The 21,785-nt window shown below is 52.4% G+C and overlaps 7 protein-coding genes across 7 annotated transcripts; 2 read left to right on the top strand and 5 right to left on the bottom strand.

Moving 5' to 3' along the window:
- Positions 1-1,980: 1,980 nt before the first annotated feature.
- UCRPA7_7407 (putative carbohydrate esterase family 9 protein) lies at positions 1,981-4,854 on the top strand (the record flags this gene model as incomplete). The annotated part of the gene is made up of 1 exon (XM_007919939.1): positions 1,981-4,854. One exon carries the CDS (start codon positions 1,981-1,983, stop codon positions 4,852-4,854), a length of 2,874 nt encoding a protein of 957 aa, XP_007918130.1.
- A 2,355-nt stretch (positions 4,855-7,209) lies between these two features.
- UCRPA7_7406 (putative pre-mrna-processing factor 17 protein) lies at positions 7,210-8,793 on the bottom strand (the record flags this gene model as incomplete). The annotated part of the gene is made up of 1 exon (XM_007919938.1): positions 7,210-8,793. One exon carries the CDS (start codon positions 8,791-8,793, stop codon positions 7,210-7,212), a length of 1,584 nt encoding a protein of 527 aa, XP_007918129.1.
- Positions 8,794-9,784: 991 nt separating this feature from the next.
- UCRPA7_7405 (putative er-derived vesicles protein erv14 protein) lies at positions 9,785-10,563 on the bottom strand (the record flags this gene model as incomplete). Its single annotated transcript, XM_007919937.1, has 4 exons — positions 9,785-9,877; positions 9,956-10,022; positions 10,084-10,239; positions 10,463-10,563. 4 exons carry the CDS (start codon positions 10,561-10,563, stop codon positions 9,785-9,787), a joined length of 417 nt encoding a protein of 138 aa, XP_007918128.1.
- Positions 10,564-12,350: 1,787 nt separating this feature from the next.
- Positions 12,351-13,786, bottom strand: UCRPA7_7404 (putative methionine aminopeptidase 1 protein; the record flags this gene model as incomplete). The annotated part of the gene is made up of 4 exons (XM_007919936.1): positions 12,351-12,472; positions 12,548-13,094; positions 13,162-13,563; positions 13,643-13,786. The coding sequence occupies 4 exons, from the start codon at positions 13,784-13,786 to the stop codon at positions 12,351-12,353; spliced, it is 1,215 nt and encodes a 404-aa protein (XP_007918127.1).
- A 978-nt stretch (positions 13,787-14,764) lies between these two features.
- Positions 14,765-16,569, top strand: UCRPA7_7403 (putative kynurenine 3-monooxygenase protein; the record flags this gene model as incomplete). The annotated part of the gene is made up of 4 exons (XM_007919935.1): positions 14,765-14,876; positions 15,038-15,273; positions 15,353-15,766; positions 15,829-16,569. 4 exons carry the CDS (start codon positions 14,765-14,767, stop codon positions 16,567-16,569), a joined length of 1,503 nt encoding a protein of 500 aa, XP_007918126.1.
- Positions 16,570-17,359: 790 nt separating this feature from the next.
- UCRPA7_7402 (hypothetical protein) lies at positions 17,360-17,875 on the bottom strand (the record flags this gene model as incomplete). The annotated part of the gene is made up of 1 exon (XM_007919934.1): positions 17,360-17,875. The coding sequence occupies one exon, from the start codon at positions 17,873-17,875 to the stop codon at positions 17,360-17,362; it is 516 nt and encodes a 171-aa protein (XP_007918125.1).
- Positions 17,876-19,652: 1,777 nt separating this feature from the next.
- UCRPA7_7401 (putative fibronectin type iii domain-containing protein) lies at positions 19,653-21,431 on the bottom strand (the record flags this gene model as incomplete). The annotated part of the gene is made up of 1 exon (XM_007919933.1): positions 19,653-21,431. The coding sequence occupies one exon, from the start codon at positions 21,429-21,431 to the stop codon at positions 19,653-19,655; it is 1,779 nt and encodes a 592-aa protein (XP_007918124.1).
- Between the last annotated feature and the right edge of the window lie 354 nt (positions 21,432-21,785).

The following is a 21,785-nucleotide window of genomic DNA, read 5'->3' as shown; positions in this document are numbered from 1 at the left end:
CAATACCACAGAAGGCAAAGCGGCAGAAACACAGGTCTCCGACGTCTCATCGCAAGAGTCGCCTACCCGCCAGGTGACGATACAAGACGCTCGTCCGGTGGGACGGCCATCCAAATCTCAATTCTCCCTCGTTCCTCAGCTACGTTTTGCACATGGGGCAGGTTCTATTGTCCGGGACATCATCTCGCCTCTCCAGATCTTTGCCTATCCAATTGTCCTCTGGGCAGCGCTTGCCATGGGCTTCGCTTCAAACAGCCTCCTAGCATGCAATCTTACTCAGGCCCAAGTTTTTGGCGCGCCGCCCTACCTCTTTAACCCTGCGCAGATTGGCTATGTCAATTTCGCCTTTGCGGTTGGCGCCATCATTGCGCTGTTGACGGCCGGCCCATTCAGCGATTGGATTGCTCTGCGCCGCGCCAGAAGGAATGGAGGCGTCCTAGAGGCTGAGATGCGCTTGCCGGCCCTGATCCCATATGTGTGTATCTCTTTGATGGGGATGGTCATCACAGCGGTTGGCTATCAGCGGTCCTGGCCATGGGAGGCAATGTGATTGTCGGCTATGGCTCGGTGGGTGTTCAGGTCGTAGGAATCCCGGCGATTGTGATCAGTTATGCCGTCGACAGCTACAAGTCACTCCCAGGCGAAATCATGATTGCAGCAACGATCGTGAAAAACACTTTTGGTGTAAGTGCCATCCTGTTTTCTTTCTGGCCATCACAATCAAGACTGACTGCGGGATATCACAGTTCGGTATGGTTTTCTTCTATAACGACTGGGCTGCCAAGCAGGGGTTCGTCGCGCCTGTTTTGACGTTGATGGCGTTGACCGTGGGATTTACGGTACTGGGCCTCGTAGTCTTCATCCCATTTGGGAAGAATTTCCGTCGTCTAACTAAGGACTCGAAACTGCACATGCTATAGAACAGCTACTATGACCATATATATCAATCCAACAGCAGCAGTGCGATGCGAGGATACGAGGCAGGGACTTGTTATGCCAAGTCATCTTGTCGAAAACTAAGGTAGGTCGAGTTTCTACATGTAGCCATGGGTTACGAAGACTTTGGTTGGGGTTTGATGGTGGCATCAGTGAGAGCACGATTCAAGTCTCCGTCTTTGAGGGATGGCGAATCGACGCCGAGTTGCAATACGGGCATGATGCTTGAATTAATAATTGTGTGGTATGGCAAAGGTAACATTTCAATTGTTTTGCAGAGTCAGAATCATATCTTTCCCAGCAGTCCCAAGCGGCTGAAGTACAGTACATATACCGAAGGGCGGGCTATCGGCACTCCGCCAATCGCCTAGAGTTGCTCTGGTAGATAGCTTACTTATTGCCGGGAGCTTGGTATGGTCGCTCGGTGTTTCCCATTCTGTCAATTGTCCAAGCTATGGATGGGGAGCTCAGAGAAGGTATTCCTTACTTCAAAAGAATGTCCGAGCCCAAATAGATTTCTTTGGTGTTTTCAGCTCAATGGCACAAAGACTCCAGGCTTCTCTCTTGAGGGTCAGTGAATATCGTTATCTCAAAGAAATATCATGTAATCGTCCCTGGGAGTTCGATATTTGAATGAGCTTGGATTGAGACAATCCATGGCATCACGGCGGGGTTGGATGGCACCTATCTAGGGGACCTTCTCGTTCAGGCTAAGATGCTAACCAGGTACCTATCGCACAGGGGACAAGGGGTGCTCATTGAGGTTACTGCGTATGTAATTAACGTACTATTATAGACAGGGAGGTTGCCGATGAATGACGCTCAGAGCTCCATCCCTCTCCCTCTTATCAGAGCTCCCATATTTCACCTTATTCCCCTCCTCATCATCTGAAAAGATTCAGCAGCCGGACTGGCATTGAAGTCTTTGCAGCTTCCTGTCACAATCACGGTAGCTCGACTCACGCAGTGCGCTTGTAACTCCGGAGAGAAGAGTCGGGTTGAGAACACCAACGGAGCTACAGAAAGCTAGCTCCGAAGCACAGCATGGGCTTCGACAAGACCGGGCTGCCGCCTTACAGTGCGGTTGTCGATCAACCCCCACCACCAGCCCCGTGGGCCAGGCGGCATATTCGCAGGTCGAGGGCTGTCAGGATCGTGATACTAGCATGTGTGGCCTTCATTGTATATGCGCAATGGACGCAGATCCCCTCCGCTGCCCGCCGTGCGGCCAATGCCAACAACCTGTCCATAGAGAAGTTACAGGATGATATGGCTACCTGCTCCAAGCTGCATAGGAAGCCTCAGGATCCAATTGGCCTCGGACGGGAGCGCAATGCCCGCTATATCGATGGCCACAAGCCTACCCTCATCCGCAATGCCACCGTCTGGGTTGGCGAGCCAGCGGCAGGCACCGCTGCTGTGGACGCTCGAGCAGGCAAGGGATTCTCGTGGATCACAGCCGACGTGCTGCTAGAGTATGGTCTCATACAGAAGGTTGAAAAGGACATTTCCTTGAAGACCATCCCCAAGGACACCTTAATATGGAATGCACAGGGTCGCCAGTTGACTACCGGCGTCATCGACATGCACAGTCACGCGGGCGTTGACTCGCTACCTGATTTGGTCGGCAACTCCGACACCAACGAGCTTTCAGCGGACATCACGCCGTACGTCCGGTCGATAGACGGTATTCAGCCTTTCGACCAGCAGATTCAGGTCATCAAGTCCGGAGGCGTCACCACCAGCTTGGTGCTGCCAGGGTCGGGTAACAACATCGGAGGCGAGGCATACGTCATCAAACATGCTGTTGGCAAGCCGGACGGCCGCTCTGAAGTGAGTGCTGAGGATATGTTGGCCGATCCTGACCGCAATTGGCGATATATGAAGATGGCTTGTGGTGAAAATGCCAAACGAGTTTACGGCAAGGTTGGCGAGCATGGTCCTTTTAGCCGACTCGGCGAGTCTTACGAGTTCCGACACGCCTTTGAGCAGGCTGCCAACCTCATCCGTGTACAGGACGACTGGTGTAATGTGGCAGCTACCATCGGAGTCGAGAACATGCAGACATATCTGCCCCAGGAGATCAAGTGGGAGGCCCTAGGCGCCGCACTGAGAGGACAGGTCCATATCAACACCCACTGCTATACGGTCCCAGACCTAGAGGCCTTTGTTGATCATACCAATGAATTCAAGTTCCCCATACGGGCTTTTCATCATGCCCACCAGACGTACCTTGTTCCCGAAATTCTGAAACGAGCATGGGGAGGCGTAGCACCTGCATCTGCGATATTTGCGACAAACATGTATTACAAGGCAGAGTCTTACATTGGCTCTGAATACGCAGGTAAAACCCTGTGGGAAGCTGGTTTGCTCCCAGTCTATGTGAGCGACAACCCTGTACTAAATGCGCAACATGTCATCTTCGAAGCAGCAAAGGGTTACAAATTTGGTCTTCCTTACCACGCTGCACTCGCCAGCGTGACTAGCTTCCCCGCCGAGCTTCTCGGCCTAGGGCAGCGGCTCGGTAAGATCAAGCCGGGCTACGATGCTGATATTGTTGTCTGGGATAGCGATCCGCTCAGCGTTGGTGCTACCCCAGTTCAAGTCTGGATAGACGGTACCGCTCAATACGAAGACCCAATTGAACTTGAGAAGCCCCTGACATCACCGATCACTCCGAATCTCAACCTGAATTCTACAAACGATGAGCCTCACAGCTGCACAGATGCTATCTTCACGGGAATCACCAGGATTCTGCTCTCTGATAGGGATGAAGCCGTGGAGGCAGACGGGTCTAGATTCAATGTTGCCGTGAAAAAAGGCAAGATCACCTGCATCGGTAGTTGTGCTAATGAAATATCGGTGGCCCAGCGTTCGAATATCCAGACGATCCAGCTGGACAACGGCTACATTACAGAGTCATTCACTGCGTTCGGCTCCACGCTCGGGCTGAATGAGATAGATGCAGAGACAATTACAGACAACGGTCCGAACACGAATGTCTTCAGCCGGGCCTTGGAGGGTCTGGCTCTGGATACGAAGAAACTTAAGGTCGCCAATGCCTTCGGGATCACGAAGGCCATTTCAGCTCCCAAGTTCACCGGAGGAGGCACCCATCATGGTACAAGTGTTGGCTTCCTCACCGGCGCCATCAACGTTCTTGACGACGGCGCTGTCTTTGCCAATGATGTCGCTGTACACTACACCCTGACACCTAGCGCCAAGCGAGAAGGAACCCCATCGTTGTCCAGCGTAGTTGGGTCACTGCGACACAAACTGCTCGAGGCTGTCACATCCAACGAGACCATCAGTGACCCGTACTCCGAGAAAGCTTATCTAAGGAGGGTTGTCGATGGAGAAATCCCTCTAGCGTTGACCATCCACAGTGCCGACATGATCGCTGCCGTCCTAAAGGTGAAGGAGCTAGTTGAGAGCGAAGCCAGCACTCGCAGCTTCGGTCCAAAGATTCGCCTGATCATCATTGGAGGCGCCGAGTCCTACGGCGTGGCCAAGGAGCTTGCAGCCGCCGAGGTTGGTGTTGTTCTCGCGCCGTTCCAAAGCTATGCTACGAGCTGGGATCAACGGCGAGCTCTTTCTGGTGCACCACTAACCAACGGAACTGCAATTGATTTGCTACTTGATGCAGGCGTTGTCACCGCGATTGGGCTCGAGGAAGATTGGATCATTCGAGATCTGGCGCTCCTGGCGGGCAAGGCGTACAAGAATGGTGGCGGTCGTTTGAGCGAAAAGGGAGCACTCGCCTTGATTTCGTCGAACATCTACAAGATGCTTGGCGTATCTGAGCCCAAGGCCTTAGACGGAACCGGACACTTTGTCGTTTTTGAGGGCAGTCCATTCGATATTGATTCTCGAATTAAGGCCGTGGGTGGTGATGGTGCGCGGATCTCCGTTTTCTAACACTCATTCTGTAGCATGTGAAAGAGGCTTTAGTGAAATACATAGTCCAGCATGCTGTTCACGAAGAATATTATAACAATGAAGGTTTTTGTCTACCCTGCGTCTTACAGACAATAAAGTTGCCAATAGGTCGGCAGATAGCCGGCGCGCGGGCAGTGGGCACAGTAAGAGCGACCCTTGCCGGTGTGACTCGGAGGATGGAAAATGTCCGGTAACCGAGTTTCCGAGTGGTTGGTCCGCTAATTTCTTCGGTCCCGAAGCATAACGATCGACCTAATCACACGATGTAAGTCCTATCAGAGCTTGTCTAATGCACAGTACACGTCCGAATTGCTCTCGATTTGGTTGATCGAATGACAGCGGGGATAGTCGGTCTCGATCGGCCACAACCAAGAGCGAGACCGACTTCTATCTCCCCTGCGCCCCTATATGCTCACCAATATAAGCCGTGGCAACTCCATGTTCTCCATAGCCAACTGATAGATAAATACAATTATCATACCCACAATCAAAGACTCGATAAACCAGCAAGCCAGCCAATAACCATATTATATGCACATAGTACAATCTACGGTGACAGCATAGACCGATGCCTCCTCCATGGCTACACAGCAGCCCGTCCCCAGCCGGTGCCTGTTCGGGTCCCGGGCCATTGGTGCTTCTGCCCGTCGTCATTTACCTTGTCAGATCAAACGGAGATCTCGGCATGGCAACCTCACTTCGATCAATCAGCACTAACAGCCCAAAATCCATAGCCGACAACGCTCACAAAGTCATTCAAGGCATGCTTGCCAAGTTGCCAGCCGACATGCTCTACTGGTTCTGTTCCAAGGTTTTGAACCTCTCCCCAGATGTCTCAAGAAATACTATCAACTTCTTAAAGTCCCAGCCAGCAACGGATGGATGGAGAAGCGCATCCGGACTTTCCGAGCGTGGCATGGAGACCAGTACCGACTTGACTGGTTCTATGACGGAGCAGAAAGAACTCGAGCAGCGGCTCGAACGCTTAGAGGCGACGATCAAATTACTTGAGACATCAGACAACGAGCCTAGGCTTCTTGAATATCGCGATGAAAGCGCAAGAAGCTTGCAACAGTCGGTTGTCTCTAGTGCCGGTGCTCACAGCCAGAGCAGTGGCGATATAACCAAAGCACTGTCGATCATATATGAACGACCCAGAGACGATGAAACGGATCAGCCAACGGCGCTGACCAGCGACCGGTACTCAGTTACACCTAACTCGACTTCAATAGCCCAAGAACTAGGTCTCCGTAGGTCACATCCATTCCTACCATCATGACCAAATGATTGGACTGACTCGTATCATAGGGCTTGGTCATATCCTATTGGACTGGGCTGGAGAGAGGCTGAAGCAGAGCTTCCGGCCTGCGATATCCTAATGATCTGGTCCTGATGAGTGGAGAAAGCAAGAACGAGAGCAGCAACAGTCCATGAAACCGTACAGCCACCTAGAACTGGACGGTCAGCAAAGTGCCTGTCTCAGACGATGAACACGGCAAGGGTGAGACTAGAGCGACGGACCAAACCAAACAACGTGTGCCTAAACGTCATGAATCCGAGAACGCTTGGGTGGGTTTGCCATGTAGGCAATACTAAGGTCATGCAGGTTATGCGATGCTTTATTCGAATCGAGACAGGACAATGCTTCTCATCCACACGTTGACTTAAGAGTGCTGCGTAGATGGAGTCTCTGCCCAAATTTTCGACATGGGCGCTGTTATGCGGACGTCTCCGCTACCTTATGGCTGGTCAGTAGAGTTGGAGTAATAGGCGCCTGGCATCTGTGTCGTTTCTGGACAAAATGTTACAGGTTGTAACGAAACCACAAATTGTGACACACCTGACGATACGAATAATTGAGCTGGAGGTATGGAGCATCAACAGCATGCTGTTTAAAATATAGTTTAAAAAAAATCCCGAAAGGGGAAACCATAGCCATGTCGCAAACTCAGAGAACCTCAAGATGTTGTGCTTGTTTGGATTGTGATATTAATTTCCGTGGTTTTTTTCTCGGAGCTATATGCCAGCTATCTAGCCATGCGCCGCCTCTCGTGGTATCCTACCATCAGGATAGAGGTCCTCATGCTCAGACATTCCCGTTCTGAGCGGTCTCGTGTAACGGTCCGGCTAGCACACCCCAGACGACCTCACTTCCTGGAAATGACCATTTTGGTGCATTACTTATTGGTCATCACGTCTCTCCAGCCCATTTTAGATGGCTAGCAGACCCAAAACAGACGCCAAAGGCGATCGAACGCCACATATGGAAGCCAGAACCAGAACGCCGAGAGTCCATGCGATTGGAAGATAAACTCCTCTTACCCCTGTGACCTTTTAATCCCAGAATTTGATATCGCCATCCATACCAGCGGTAACGACCTTGCTTGTCTCTTGCGGGCTCCACTGGACACAAGTGACGGCTTGATCGCTCGCACGTATCTTGTGATACATCTTGCAGGTCTTCCAGTCCCAGAAGCACACATAACCACCTGAATCTCCCGACGCCAGGAACTGTCCATCCGGACTGATGTCGATGTCAATAGCAGTGCCAGCATTGTTGTGACCGCGGTAGCTCTTTTTCCGATTTTGCCGGAACTTGTCATTGCTGTTATAAACGACTATCTCGTTATTCGAGCTCTGATACGCCACATACTTGCCGCTGGGGTGCGCCGCTGCCCTGGTAAGAGGGAACATGTCGATCTCGGCTATATATTTAATGGGCACTGGGATGTTGTAATCCCAGGCACGAACGGATTTGTCGTCCGACGTCGTCATGAAGCGGCGATTCTCGTCGACGAACGTTATCGTGTTGATAGCGGCCAGATGATGGTCGTATTCTTGCACCGGATCATTGCCAGCTCGAATATCAAACTGGACGATCTTCTTATCTGACATACCAGCAAGGAACTCGTTGCTATGCTCGACAGACGGGTTAAACTGGAGGCAATGGGGGGTCTTGCCGGTGGTGAACTTGCTGATACAAACGCCGGTCTCTGTGTCCCAAAGCTTCATCATGCGGTCATAGGAGCCAGACAAGAACTTGGTACCACCAAGATTGTATGTGAGGTCGGATATGGCCTTGTTGTGACCAGAGTACGTCCGCAGCAGCTCTCTCTGGTGGTATACATCCCATATCTTGATAGTCGTATCTGCGGAGCCGGAGAGCAGCAAGTGCCCAGCTCCTGGAAAGAAACGTAAAGACGTGACTGCCTTGGTGTGATTCCTCCAGGTATGAACCAGTTTCTTCGGGATGAAATTTGTGACGCTGCCGACATCTTTGTGCAGATCGATATCCAGATCTTGTGGCACGTGCATGTATGTCCTGCCCTGGTAATCAAACTCCTCTGAACCGTGGAAGGTTGTCGTCTCCCCTCCCATCTCCTCGACCTGTTTCCTCCTCGCTAGAGCTTCGGCTGGGGCGCTGACGACTGTTCCACTTTCGACCACATCGTCCTCATCTTCTTCCTCAACAATCTCATATTCCTCATCGCTATCAAGCTCTGCCTCGTCTTCTACCTCTACCTCCTCGTAGGCAGGCCTCTTGTACTTGGCCCAGGGGCCGACATATGCACCGTCTCCGTCAGCGATAGTCGCATTTCCCTTGCCCTCTCGCCTGGCTCGCGTCGCTGCCGCCTCGGCCTTGGCTTGTGCTCCAGATATGAACTCACGCTCGGGGCCACCTGCGCGCTCGACAGCGCGGTGTTTACTGCGGAAGGTGTGCTCGCTGATGAAGGTCTCCTCGGCGAAGCCTGTAAGCACGTTTTTGCGCTTCAAAGCGGTCGCATTCTGCGACGAGTCGTCACGAAAAGGATTCGCGGGGCCCAATCTCTGACGGGCGAGGTCCTCGCCAGTGTAGGGCACGACAGCATGGTCGGGCAATGCTTCTTGTCGCACGATGAGGGCGTCTTGCGGTGCCATGTTAGGCGGGTAGTCGCCGAAGTCTGTCATGTTCGCAACGTTGAAGCGGCGGCGCAAGACCGTGGTCGAAAAGCGCGCCTGAAAAGCCCCGATGAAAGTAATTCGATGTCGTACTGTGAAATGGCAAAGATGTGTGTGCCCCTGCGAGCCAACCTTGCTCTCATGAGTAAGTTTTACAATTACAAGCCTTATTCTACTTAGCTTTCCTGCCGGACGTGCAGCGTCGGCAGGCAAATCGAAGGTCACGTGCAGCATAGCTATGGACAGCAGGAACCGGGAAGCCGCACACGCAAAGAGGGTATCACTTCTGGTACTTCTAGATGAAAATAGGTACAATACTTGGGGGGAAAAGGGCCATAATTCACTTAAGCTGGTCTCCAGGATGGAAATGGCAGGGAACTAGCAAAGAATTCGGTACCAGTCTATCATGGTGACTGGCAATGAACTTCACACCAAGAACACAGAGCATTGGCACTTGCTCTTTAAGAATTACTCAATTATCACAGCCTGAAAGATGGTCTGCTCCGCGCAGCCCATCTTCAGAGACACCGTCTGTACAGAACCCGGCACCCGGAAAAAAAAACTCTTTGACCATCACCGTGACCCATTCCATGGTGATTTCTCTCGCCGAAACGTCCCCGACATGCCGCTCATCATTTCATATACTAAACAAATCATGGCGAGGCCGTGGCCTTCGTATCCCATCCTCTGCATGGTGAGATTTGGCAAGGAAGCCTCTTTCTTTCCCATTCCCCATCCTCGTCGCAATATCAAATATGCCCTCTACTGATTGCTTGGCTAGTCTATCTGTCTCTTTCATTGTGCAACATCGCCCGGGTTGAAGGTCACAAATGGATCTCCTTCCCAGTGTTTGATCAGTTCGCTTCGAAACTGAAGACAATGGCGAATGACCCAGGAGGAGTGTCCCAAGAGCCACGATGCTCCACGTGGAAACACGGGCTGACATGAGACATCTGCTCGCTGGCAAGACTTAGTGAGCCTCGTCCTTGATCAGGGCGACGATCATGCTGTAGAGATAGAAGAAGAACATGACGAGATGGAAGCCGAGCTTGGTGAATGATTCCTAAAGTGAAGACATAATGAGCTTGAGTCGCAGGAGGAAGGGGGTAGCAGGGGATAATTGGACTGGTCGCGGGCGCACCTTCTTGTGGACATTCAGCTTTCGGAAGATCTCGGTCGCATCTAGGAGGTGGGTATTGTCGACAATTCTGGCGCGCAATGGTTAATCACTATTGAGCCAAATTTCTGGGGAGGGTCTCTTATTCATACTTCTTGATGTTCCAGCCCAGGAGAGGAAGGTTGAGAATCAGAGGCAGCCAGTAACCGTTGATCAAGAACATAAATGTGAGGAAGCCATGTACCGCAGCCTCGGGGATGATGTAGGTGTTCAGACGGTTGCAGAGATCAATAGGGTTGATGTAATCACTGAACGACGAGGAATTAGCTCCGCTAGCATGGGGTTTGTCTAGGAAAGTATATACGAGGACCGAGTGTGTGTATCATCTGGGTGAGAAGGGGTATGACGTAGATGAAGCCTTCTGAAAGACAGTCCAGGGTGCCAAGCAGCGAAATGAGAAGTTGTTTTCTGGTCCCGGAAGGCAAGAGAAAAGTGAAGAGGTGCGTTTTGAAGAGAGAGATTTTCACATACCATTCCAAGTCGCTGTACATAATGGTGAAGAAGACCTGCAGGAAGAGGTTGACGGCATTTATCAACACCGCGAAAAGGTAGAGCCACGCTTCACCTGACATCTTGACGATTGCAAATAATCGGCCACAAATAATTTTTCCTCGAGAGTGTTTATCGGTATACCAAGGCAAGGTAGAGGAAGAAGAGCTCTTCAAGCAGAGCTGTTGAACACTGTGGGCGCGTGTGTGCGTGCGTGCGTGCGCGAATAGACTCGAGCCGACGAAGTTGCACGAGCACTGATATCAAGGACTCCTAATCTAGGATGGAGTACAGCCAGGCAGAGAGACGACTTGGTATACCCGGAGGTCGTCGGTCGATCGGGTCGGCAAGGACGGCTTGAGGTAGGGCGAGGTGAGGTGAATGTAGGTACTGGCAGGCACAGGCAACCAGACGCGCGGAGCTCTGCTGTGCTTTGCTGTGAGATGAGATGTGTCCTCGGTGGCGGGGCGAAGGCGATGTATGTGTGTGTGTGTGTATGTCGCCGCAGTCGATCGGCCGATTGGGGGTGGTGGTTGGGATGATGGTAGAGGAGGTAGAGGAAGAAAGAGGAGGAATTAGTCGCCTAGGCTCGATAGAACTGAGGTGGTGCCGTGCGTGGTGGAGGAGGGTGGTGGTGAGGAGTAGAGTTAGCTTGGTAGGTACCTTAGGTAAGCTAATCAGGTAGCATAGGGTATGGACGGATGGGGGTGGTGGGTTAGGTACGCTATTGGCATAGCACGAGCGAGCGAGTAGACAGAAGGGGGGAGAAAAAAAAAGGCTGTCTTAGATTGAGCGGCGACTGATTGACTGACTGACTGACGAAAGCGGCTCTCCACAACACTCGACTCCTTTTATCAGTCACAGTCAGGCATTTACCTCACCTACTGTAAGTGGTTTTTCTGTACACACGCCCAGCCCCACCATGCTGCGGAGTAGACTATAGGTACCTGCCTTGTAACCCCCGAGCTTTAGATAAGCCGGTGGTGTACTGATCGCCGAGGAAGCTTCTCTACGATACCTGAGCTGCTTACCTAGGAAGTAGTTGTTGTCTTGATGCGGATGGCTGGGCTTCCTCAGACCTGCCTCCCCATACCTGCTTTCCAGTGTGAGCCTGCACAGTGCACACTCGTATGCTCCTCAACTTCATTTTTTTTGGTGCCCAAAGGCCTTATCATCAAATATGATCAGTACCAAGGTATCTAGCTGGGCTAGGTACCTCCCCAGGTAGACAGGTATGATAAGTAGATAAATGTGTGCCTAGGTACAACTTGTCTTGAGCCTCATTCAAGTACCCTAGGGTGAGTAGAGCATCTACTACCATGCAGTCAGCTCCCAAGAGCTCCGGACGACACTTCACTTCTTCGAGTGACAACTGCGTTGCATTGCCCGTTGGCATGAGCCCTAATTGAGACTTGTCGCGTACACGTAGCTGGTGTGTATGCCTTCCATATCTCGAAGAAGAATCACCCGCTCCTCCTACTTTGAAACGACGGTCTCATGCACTAGCTGAGAAACGACAGGTATCCAAGTGATGGTCGGCGCGCAAGTCAACAGAGGCACTGCTATGAACCAGGACCAGTCAGCGAAAGAGATGCATCTTGTTTGGAGTTGTTCATTTGTTCTTCTCAGGTATCATCTTCTTGCCAATGCTAGTACTCCCAAGGTAGTGTCTATCTGATGACTGTCATCAACGCCTCGCAAAATGCATGCTTTCATGGGAGGAGGTGGGCGGGTGGTCGAGTGAGTGCAGCAAGACGGGCACGGAGGTTTGGCAGTGCCGCCCGCCGAGTGTGATCATTTTTTGGTCACGACGTCTCTTCACTTTCATTCACACTACAACAGATCACAGCAGCCTGTGACAGACACACTATTAGTCGCTCCTTGCCTCGCCATTCCCCGTCCCAGCCGGCATGGGCACCGGCCCGCCCGGAGACGTCGGTGTCCTGGCCGTTAGTATTTCCACACCGGTCTCTGTCACGAGCAGCGTGTGTTCTGTGAGACGATTGCCGTTAGTATGGAAGGTGTAAAGAAGTGGACGGGTGAAAGGGATTCATGTTGGGAACGCACCGAATTGAGCTGTTCTCTTGCCATCGATCGTGGTGCTCGTCCAGTTGTCTGGCCACGTTACGTCCCTGTACTTGCCCAGGGCAATCATGGGCTCAATCGTAAACGTCGTGCCTGGCTTGCACTCGCCAACCGCCTTGTTCTTGGCGTAGTGAGGGATGTTGGGAGGGCAGTGGAATATGCTGTTGACGCCGTGGCCCACGTATGTCCTGATGACGCTGCAGCCCTTGGACTTTGCGTGCTTCTCAATGACGTTTCCAAATTCCCGGATCAGGGTTCCCGGCTTGACAATCTTGATGGCCTCTTCCAGGCACTCCCGCGCCGTCTCGACAACACGCACCGAGTCGGGGTCCGCCTTGGCCCGGTCGCCCACGTAGTACGTCTCGTTGAGGTCTCCGTGGTAGCCCTCGTGGTACAGGGTGACGTCGAGATTGATGATATCCCCATCGAGGAGAATCCGCTTGTCGGGAATGCCGTGGCAGATGACTTCGTTGACAGATGTACAGAATGACTTTGGGAAGTGGTTGTAGTTCAGGGGTGACGGGTAAGACTGGCCGCAGGAGCGATATTAGCACATAGACAAGCGCAAGTAGGTGGGAAGAGCGCCGGGGACTCACGTTGCGCTCTATGCAGGCGTTGTGCACGATCTGGTCCAACTCGTCGGTGGTGATGCCCGGTCGGATGGCGGCGGCGGCGATGTCGAGGACCTCTCTCGCCAACCTACAGACCTTGCGCATGGCATTCTGGGCCTTCTCGTCAAGGACCTCCACCTTGTTCCTGTTGACAAGGGAGCGGCCGGACTTGGGGATGCCGTCGGCGGCGTAGTCGGGGTGGGGGATGGACTTGGGCACGGTGCGGCGCTCGGACAGCGGGTAAACGGGACGCAGGGAGCCGGTGAAGGGGAATTGCGGGAATGGGTTGTAGACGCCGGTCTCTGGATCAGGTTTAGATACTACCTTTGGAGGGAAGAAGTTGTGGAATATACTGTTTTCCTGCTTATGGAGGCTCTTGTGCGTGGCCTGCGAGAACGAGAGAGGCATTAGCAGACGGTAGCAAGGCTGGGAGGCCCGAAGGCTTGCGAGGGCGGCGGCCACTGACCCAGTTTCTCTTGAAGCAGTCCTGCGAGCAGAAGTAGCTGTCCTTGATCCCCAGCTTGAGGCAGGTCGGGCACTGCAACGAGCTCGCATCGTTCTGGCAGTCGGAGCTCAGGCACTTGCGCTTTGTGGGCGGTTCGTCGGCCATGCTGAGCTGGGCTTACAGGCAATTCAATCGCAAAAGGGGGGAGGGGAAAGGTGAAGTGTAGGCGGCGACGGCGGTAGGTGGGAAGGGAGGTAGGTAAACTTCGAGTCGAGTCGAGTCGAGTTGGAGAAGAAGGCGGGCGGCAAGGTGGAAGTTGAAAGAACGGTCGGCTGCGCGAAGGAGGAGGACAAGTCTATTTGCCGCTCACGATGCTCTCTTAGTAAAAGTAGGTATTATCTTTCGGCGCAGTGCAATGTTGTTTGCCGGAGGTCTCTTGAGAATGACTGAGCCTAAACCTGAGCCAGAGACAGAAACTGAAACTTTTGAGACCGAAAGTTGTATGTGAAGCTCCCGAGGTCATCCACACACCCACCCAACCCACCTACCTGGTCCGGGCCACTTTCGGCGGCGGCGGTCGAGGGGTCGATTTTTTTCCAGCTACTGCATAGTACTGTACTACTGTAGGTAGCGTAGCGTCCCCTCCTCGTCGTCCGTCCTTGATACATTATTTGTCAAGTGGCGGCCAGATGGTGGCGGCCGTGCTTACAGTTGGTGTACAGCACTAACATCATTTGTCTCAGGTAGGTAGGTACCTGGGCCAGCCTAGCACCTCGCTCAATAGGGTGAGCTACCTAGCACCCTAGGTAGGTACATAAAGTGCCTAGGTGCCGTTGTTCCAAAGGTCGTGGCTTCTGACTTCTTCTGCCGTCTCTATCCGAAGAACCGTGCGATCCACGATCAAGGTCCGCCTCGGCTCGGGAGCAAGGGAAGACAGGAGGTATTCGCTTAGTCACACTGCACTATCAATCGGCTCGGAGAGTTGCTGAGGAGGTAGATGTTCCTGGTCGTCCATACCAGCCAGCCTGATCATCATCGTCTTGGCTCCAGGAAGTCTTCGTCGGCACTCCAACCGTCACAGCGCGAGCCCCCTTTCCCCGGGGTTGGCCGGCCTCCCGCTTCTTCCGTTGCCCGCCGATCGTCATGGTGTCGCCCGGCAAGATCGTCATTGTCGGCGCCGGTCCCGTTGGGTCTCTGGCCGCCCTCTACGCTGCACGCCGGGGCTACCAAGTCGAGGTGTACGAGTACAGAAATGGTAATCATAATCTCATTCATTCGTCCATCCAGCTCTGTGAACCCTCATCCACCTTGTCGTACTCTCTGTCCCTTACCTTGGCATCACCGTCTTCCTACGTCCCTCCAGTCCTCAGACGGGCTTCTTGACCCACCCAAACTGACAACTCCCACCCGCCTCAGACCTCCGAGATCCTTCGACAACACCGTTGAACTTTACCAAATCCATCAACCTGGCCCTCTCTGAGCGAGGCATCAATGCTATGCGCCATGCCGAATCTGGAATTGCAACTGGTGAGACCTCGCTTCTTGACCACGTCTTTGGTGTCACCATCCCCATGAGAGGCCGCATGATCCATGGCCGGCGCCCAAACGGTGAATTGTTCCAAGAACCACAAGATTATGACGTTCATGGTAGAGTAAGCCCTCCTTGCCTGTCCCATTCGCTTATTCAATCAAGTACGCCTCGCGGATGGGCTTCTGACTTTCTGATTCAAGACAATTTTCGCCATTGACCGCGCTGGGCTCAACAAGCGCCTACTCGATATTCTTGAGAGCATGCCTAATGTCAGCTTCTTCTTTAACCACAAGCTGACCGGTGCCGACTTCCGGACTTGTAAGGCCTGGTTCGAGGTTCAAGGCGGGCCTAAGACGGATGGCCGATCAAAGGAGATTGAGGTCGACTTTGACTTCATGATCGGCGCAGATGGCGCCCATTCCGCCGTGCGGTACCATATGATGAAGTACTGCCGCATGGACTACCGCCAGGAATACATCGACACCCTGTGGTGTGAGTTCCAGATTGCCCCCAAGAAAGATGCCGAGGATGTCAAGTCCAAGTTCAGAATATCTCCCAACCACCTTCACATATGGCCGGGCAAGGACTTCATGTTCATTGCTATCGCAAGCGATGTAAGCCTCTGAACTCGTGCTAGTATTTCTTTTGAGCATCGTCGAATAACCACATCTGCTAGGACGGCTCCTTCACTTGCACCCTCTTCCTGCCAAGTGCCCAGTTCTCTAATTTAGAATCCAACCCTGCGAACTTGCCTGCCTTCTTTGACCGGTACTTTCCGGGAGTTACTTCACTGATATCACCAGATGATCTCATCGCCTCGTTCAAGTCGAATCCTCACCTGCCTCTAATCAACGTCAAGTGCAGTCCTTATCATTACTCGTCGTCAGTCGTCATTGTAGGCGATGCCGCACATGCTATGGTGCCCTTTTATGGCCAAGGTATGAACGCCGGACTTGAGGACGTGCGTGTGCTCTTCTCCTTCCTCGACAAGCACGACGACCCCGGCAGCATTTCACAGGGTCGTGCTGCCGCCCTTGCCGAGTATACCGCGTTTCGGGTTCCCGACGCGCATGCAATCAATGATCTTGCACTCCAGAACTACATCGAGATGCGGTCCTCCGTCTTGTCGCCAGCCTACAGGCTACGGAAGATCCTGGAGGAATCCCTAAGCAAATACTTCCCTGGGCTCGGCTGGCAAACCAAGTATTCTCGAGTGTCGTTCGGGAACGAGCGGTACTCCGATGTTGCCGTTAAGAGTGAGCGGCAGGGCCGGGTTTTAATTCGCGCCTTCATGACTGCCGTAGGATTGCCCATTCTAGCCGGGTCGATACTGCTGATTTTCAAGTACAAACGGACAATCAATGCCGGCCTGTCCTCCCTTTCGACATGGTTGCTGCAGCTCGTGCAGCGCCGGTGACGGTCCCAGCTAAGAGGGCCTACAGATGGATAATACGTGCTCATAGCCGGGTGAATATTCGTGTCGTCAACACTGCATTCAGCCTGTAACCTCAATGCTAGTCTACGGTGTAAATAGACACTACAGCTGATTGCTCTGTAGATTGGCCTGCGAGGTGTCGACGAGATCATATGGGACCTTCAGTATCACATTGTTGTGCCTCAACCTTTGATAGCCTAATGTATATATCTGGGTTTTCCAATTCCTGCGATATCTCTAGCGATATCTGAAAAATGCCCGTTTCTTCGTGTTACACTTGCACATGACAAACGATTTCCCAGTCAAACTCGTCCCGACAAAAGACCAGCCATATCAGTAGAGAAGGCGAAAGGGCGAAGAAAGTTGGATTAGGCAATATGGCGGTCCTGTACGTGAAAGTAGCTCGGGTTATCTGGCATTGCAATGTAACAGACGCATGAGCAAGCTTGAAGGCTGGGGACATTGAAGAACCTTTCATCGGTCACCATGAGCGCATAACCAGTTCACACTTGGCATCAAGGGGCCCAGACAGAGCACAGTTCATCATCGGGTTCAAATGCCTTATTATATGAGCCCCCAAACCCTTATAGAGGGCGACAAGTAGGCGCGAAATGGTTGAGACGATCCCTGAGTAAAGTAACTTCATTATGGTATCTTGCTTTTCTCGACATGGGCGCCAGTACATCAGTTCAGTTGAGATAGTTCGATAGTCCTGCCCGAACATTGCGTCGGCTGCTCATGTCGAGGCAGCAATCACTGTGTCAAAAGAGCACTAGCCGCTCTTCTCCTTTGTAATTTTGATCAGACCATCGAGCCAGTTTTGATGGCCATTCAGCATCGGGTTAGGCTTGGTGACAGCCAACTGGGCTGCCGGCTTCCCAATCTGAGATTCTTGGGTCAAGACGCGGACGACGCCCCATTCCAGATCCTCTACAATCCAGGCGTGGTAGACGTCCAGTGCCGTGTTGGCATCACCGTCCTGCCAGGCGCGCCAGGCAAGGCGTCCTGGTGTCGTGCTTGTTGGCGCGACCGATTCAAGGACTTCCGATGGCAAGGGGGGAAATCCAAACGTCGAGAAGCGGAACTTGTCCCCCTTGGCCAAGTTTGGTCCTGATGTAGGGGGCGTGATTTGGCTGACATTGTCATAGTATGACGACCATTGGTTGATGTTGGCGAGAAACGGCCATACTTGCTGGGCCGTGAGACCCTTTACGATGACCTCATTTGATACGAAATTGTCTGTCGTACCCGGCAGGAATTTCTCGGGCCAGATGATGTCGGACGGCATTGTAATTGTAGACTGACAGCTGTACCGAGTCGACGGGGGTAGCGATCTGTTAGTAGAATTGGATGTCGGAGTAGGATTTACAATATATCTTGATGGCACCGGCGATACGGTACAAATTGGTCCACCGATTAATCAGCTCACCTTAACTTCATACCTAAGTATATTTATAAAGATTGCCCAATCTGGTGTGGTGTGGTGTGGTGTAGTGTGGGGCTATCGAACACTAAGGAGGTAGTCAGGTCCGCCTGACGAGCAGGCACGGTACACAGACTTCTAGACTACACCAGGCAAAACCCCTGTACCGCGCCGCACGCAGTCTCCATAGGTAGGTCGTCGGGTTCGAGCTTTCCTGACTTTTCATACCTCAAGACGGCGAATGTACTACACCGCCTCGTCTACAGACCAATAAACCAACGCATTTACTCGAGTTCAAGGAGGATTGCTTCGGAAATGGGACATCACAATCTTCGCTTTGATGGCGATCTTCATTCATTAGAAGGTGCTTGGAGTCCGCCGACAAGTAGGGCCAAGTGAGTCGTGTCTCGCGTGAAGAACCCATTCTCGTCCTGAGTATTGAGAAATAGACAGCTTCTGCGAGGAAGACTATGTCCTGACCAGATATGTGGCCGAGTTCGTAAACTCGTTGACAAATCTCGCATATGGTAGGTTACTGGGCACCTCGCTCAGCAAAACCAGACGACCTTTCCACAAAGACATGCATCCCACAACTAACAGGAGTATTTGTCAGTATATTTGGCTCTCCAGTACATGTATGGTCCTGGACATGGTGGATTCCTAGCGCCAAATTGGGACTTCATGTCCATTGCCTTGCTAGGCCTCGGCATCGGATCGTTCCTGTTTCATGCATCTCTACGGCAGACTCTCGAGTTCGCCGATGAGTTCTCAATGCTCGGTCTGACCTGGTCCATGCTTCAGGCCACCCTCACGGTACGAAAACCACGTTCTGCGGCCAGAACCATATCTGCTTCTCTCGCCGCATGCTTCGTGGCATTTGCAGCATTCTATATTCGTTCGCCAAAGATTATCTATCAGGTTATTGCATTTGGAACAGGTATCCTCCTTGTTATTTTGCAAAGCCAATATCTTTTCCACTATACTCGACCGGTATTCCCAAAAGACAAGAGTCACGACTGGAATATACGGACTTGGAAAGCCATCTCTATATGCCTAGTGGGATATCTGCTCTGGAATATTGACCTCGAGTTTTGTGCCGAGCTGAGGAGCATTCGGCAACAAATTGGGCTGCCATGGGCTTGGCTTTTTGAACTCCACGGCTGGTGGCACGTAATGACAGCTATTGGGGCGAGCCAATTCATGATGGTGGCCAGAGAAGTGCGCGAGGAGGTGAACCGAGAGAAAAAGGAATAATTTTCCGGACTCTAATATCAGTGATGTCACGGATCCGCAAGCAACATATCTCTACAAAGCTTGGTGCAATGTTCGGCAATGAAGCAGTTGGAGGCTACGTAGATCACGAGCATTGCACGTACTCCGGAAGGTTGCCATACCTGCACATAGAGTCAACCGAGCGACGAACAACACGGGTATTGGTGATAAATGTAGTTACAGCTCGGCATTTTCTTATATCGTAGAAACCTTCGCCATTAATGACCGAGATACTTTACGTCATCACAGAGCAACCGGCAAGAGGCCTCGATGTGAGACTGCAGCCTGTCGTGACGGCAATATGTTCCTGGAGAGCGGGTGACTAGTATTGACTACAAAGTTTCCTTCTCGACATTGGCCTGGAGTCGGGCTAACAATGACCTAGCCATCTCAAAGGAATGACATGGTTGGACTTGCCAGATTCCAAATGCCCGTTGACAGCAGTGACGCAAAATTCGAAGTTCCAAGTGCCGGGAAACAGGAACGCAACGCCATGGCTGGAGTTCATAATTATATCGTCCCGATCAGCCTGCCACTCAGCCCCGTCACTGACCTGTCGCACCCAAACACGATATCCGGCAGCCGCCACCGATCCATTGTCCCAGGTCAGTTGCACGGTGGTGGGGTCGACGTTCTGAGCTTGGAGATTAAGAGGCGCAGTGGGTCGACCATGGCCTGGTGTTGCGGGCCACGTGTGAGAAGGGATACCACATCCTGCCGTATTCCAACTGGCAATTGCAATAACATAGTGCTGACCACGCTCGAGGCCCTGAAACTCTGCCCTGCAGCCAGTCTCCCATTTGCTTTTGATGTATGTGCCAGGTGCGACGACACTACGTACGAAAAGTTCATACCCTTCAATCGAGTCAGTATATGGCCCAGTGGGCTTTTGCCAAGTGACGCGGATTCCATCAGAAGTTGCTGTCACAATAGTGTTACTGGGGCCCGGGGCTGTTTCTGGGTGGGCAACAGCGCTTTTGACTTGTGTCCAATCCGATATGCCTACATGCTCGCCGTTGTTAGTTCGAACCTGGTATTCCCACTCCATGCCATCGGAAACCCAGTTGTTGTCGAAGCGATTGACGGCAATGGGTGTCTTACTCCATTCTGTACCGACTATCCTGGAGCGCAGGTCGTATGAATATGCACCGTACACGGCATCCCACGTGACTATGATGCCGCCAGGAGCAGATACAACTTGGATATTATCTGGCACTGGAGTTGGCCGTTGCGGAACAATGAGCGGGACACCCAGCTCTCTCGCCCCGATTTTGAAGTCGTTGACAAGTGTACGGCTGAACGCCTGTGCAATTTGGAATTCGCCCAGTGCATTTGGATGCAGGCCATCGTGACCCGCCGGGCAATCATCAGTCCCGCAGCCGTAGTTCTCCTGTAACCTTACCAAGTGCACCAGGGAGTCCCCTCTCGACCAAGATGGGATTATCTCCGATAACATACTGTTGTATTTCCTTGTGTTGGCGACAAGGTCATCGCGACCGCTGATATACGTGCGATGAGGCACGTTCGCTAAAGCGATGTTGATGTGTGAATTCGACTTGCGAGCGTTGTGGATAACCTCGCTCATGCTTTGCAGCGTACCTTCTGGTCCACTGACGAACCATCCCATGTCATTGAATCCAAGCTCGACCAAGAGCAGATCCGGATGATATTTTGCCACCTCTGCCTCTATGAGATCCCTGGTCTGTGCGGCTTGTCGACCCCATACAGAGAAGTGATTACTATCCCAGTCTTCCGGGATATCCATAGCGTAACCTCCATCAGTGGCTGGTATGGCGGTGCAGGCTTTGCCTCCTGCCGCGAAAGGCCGTTGGGGTCGTGATGGCTTGTTGGGCGGCTGCGTTCCCTTGTATGGACCAACGAACTTTGTCGGGATCCCCTCGGCTTGGAACCACTGCCAGATACGATAGCGCCAAGTGTAGTCACCTTCGGCGCCATGAGAGATGGAATCGCCAACGATCATGACACGAATCGCAGCTTTGTCGCTATTGCGGTCACCGCCAGGATTATCGTGTCCTACCGTGATCGGGCAGTTCATCAAGTGGTCGACAGTGGGGTTGTAATCGAGCTTCAACGCCGGCAGCCTTGACGATTTAGTCTCACTATCATAGTTATGGTTTCCCTCTGCCATTATTGCGGTATCGCCGTCGGACAGAGATCATAGACGTGCCAGGGGTGGCACTAGCAGGTAACTCCCCATGGGACAAGGTGCTGTGCAAATGACCAGGCATCAGAGAATCTGCAACTGTTATTCTCGTCCTTATACTCCTCACATTGCTGTGAGATGCGAGGCAGAGCGTATTCACCCGACAGCATTGTTTGAACCTTGGCAGGTAAAGAGCATACTTGTGGGTCCGAGGACACACCAGCAACGACGTCACTTACGGAGGCCTATAGGCACGACTGTGCTTTTTCGATTTTTGGCCCCACACACTACAACGAGATTCCGTACCCCCCTAGCAGGGCAAAGCTATCTAGTGCTACT

This window comes from Phaeoacremonium minimum (genome assembly GCF_000392275.1).
Source record: "Phaeoacremonium minimum UCRPA7 unplaced genomic scaffold PA7_03_scaffold_522, whole genome shotgun sequence".
NCBI lineage: Eukaryota > Fungi > Ascomycota > Sordariomycetes > Togniniales > Togniniaceae > Phaeoacremonium > Phaeoacremonium minimum.
This window is presented reverse-complemented; position numbering and strand designations above follow the sequence as displayed.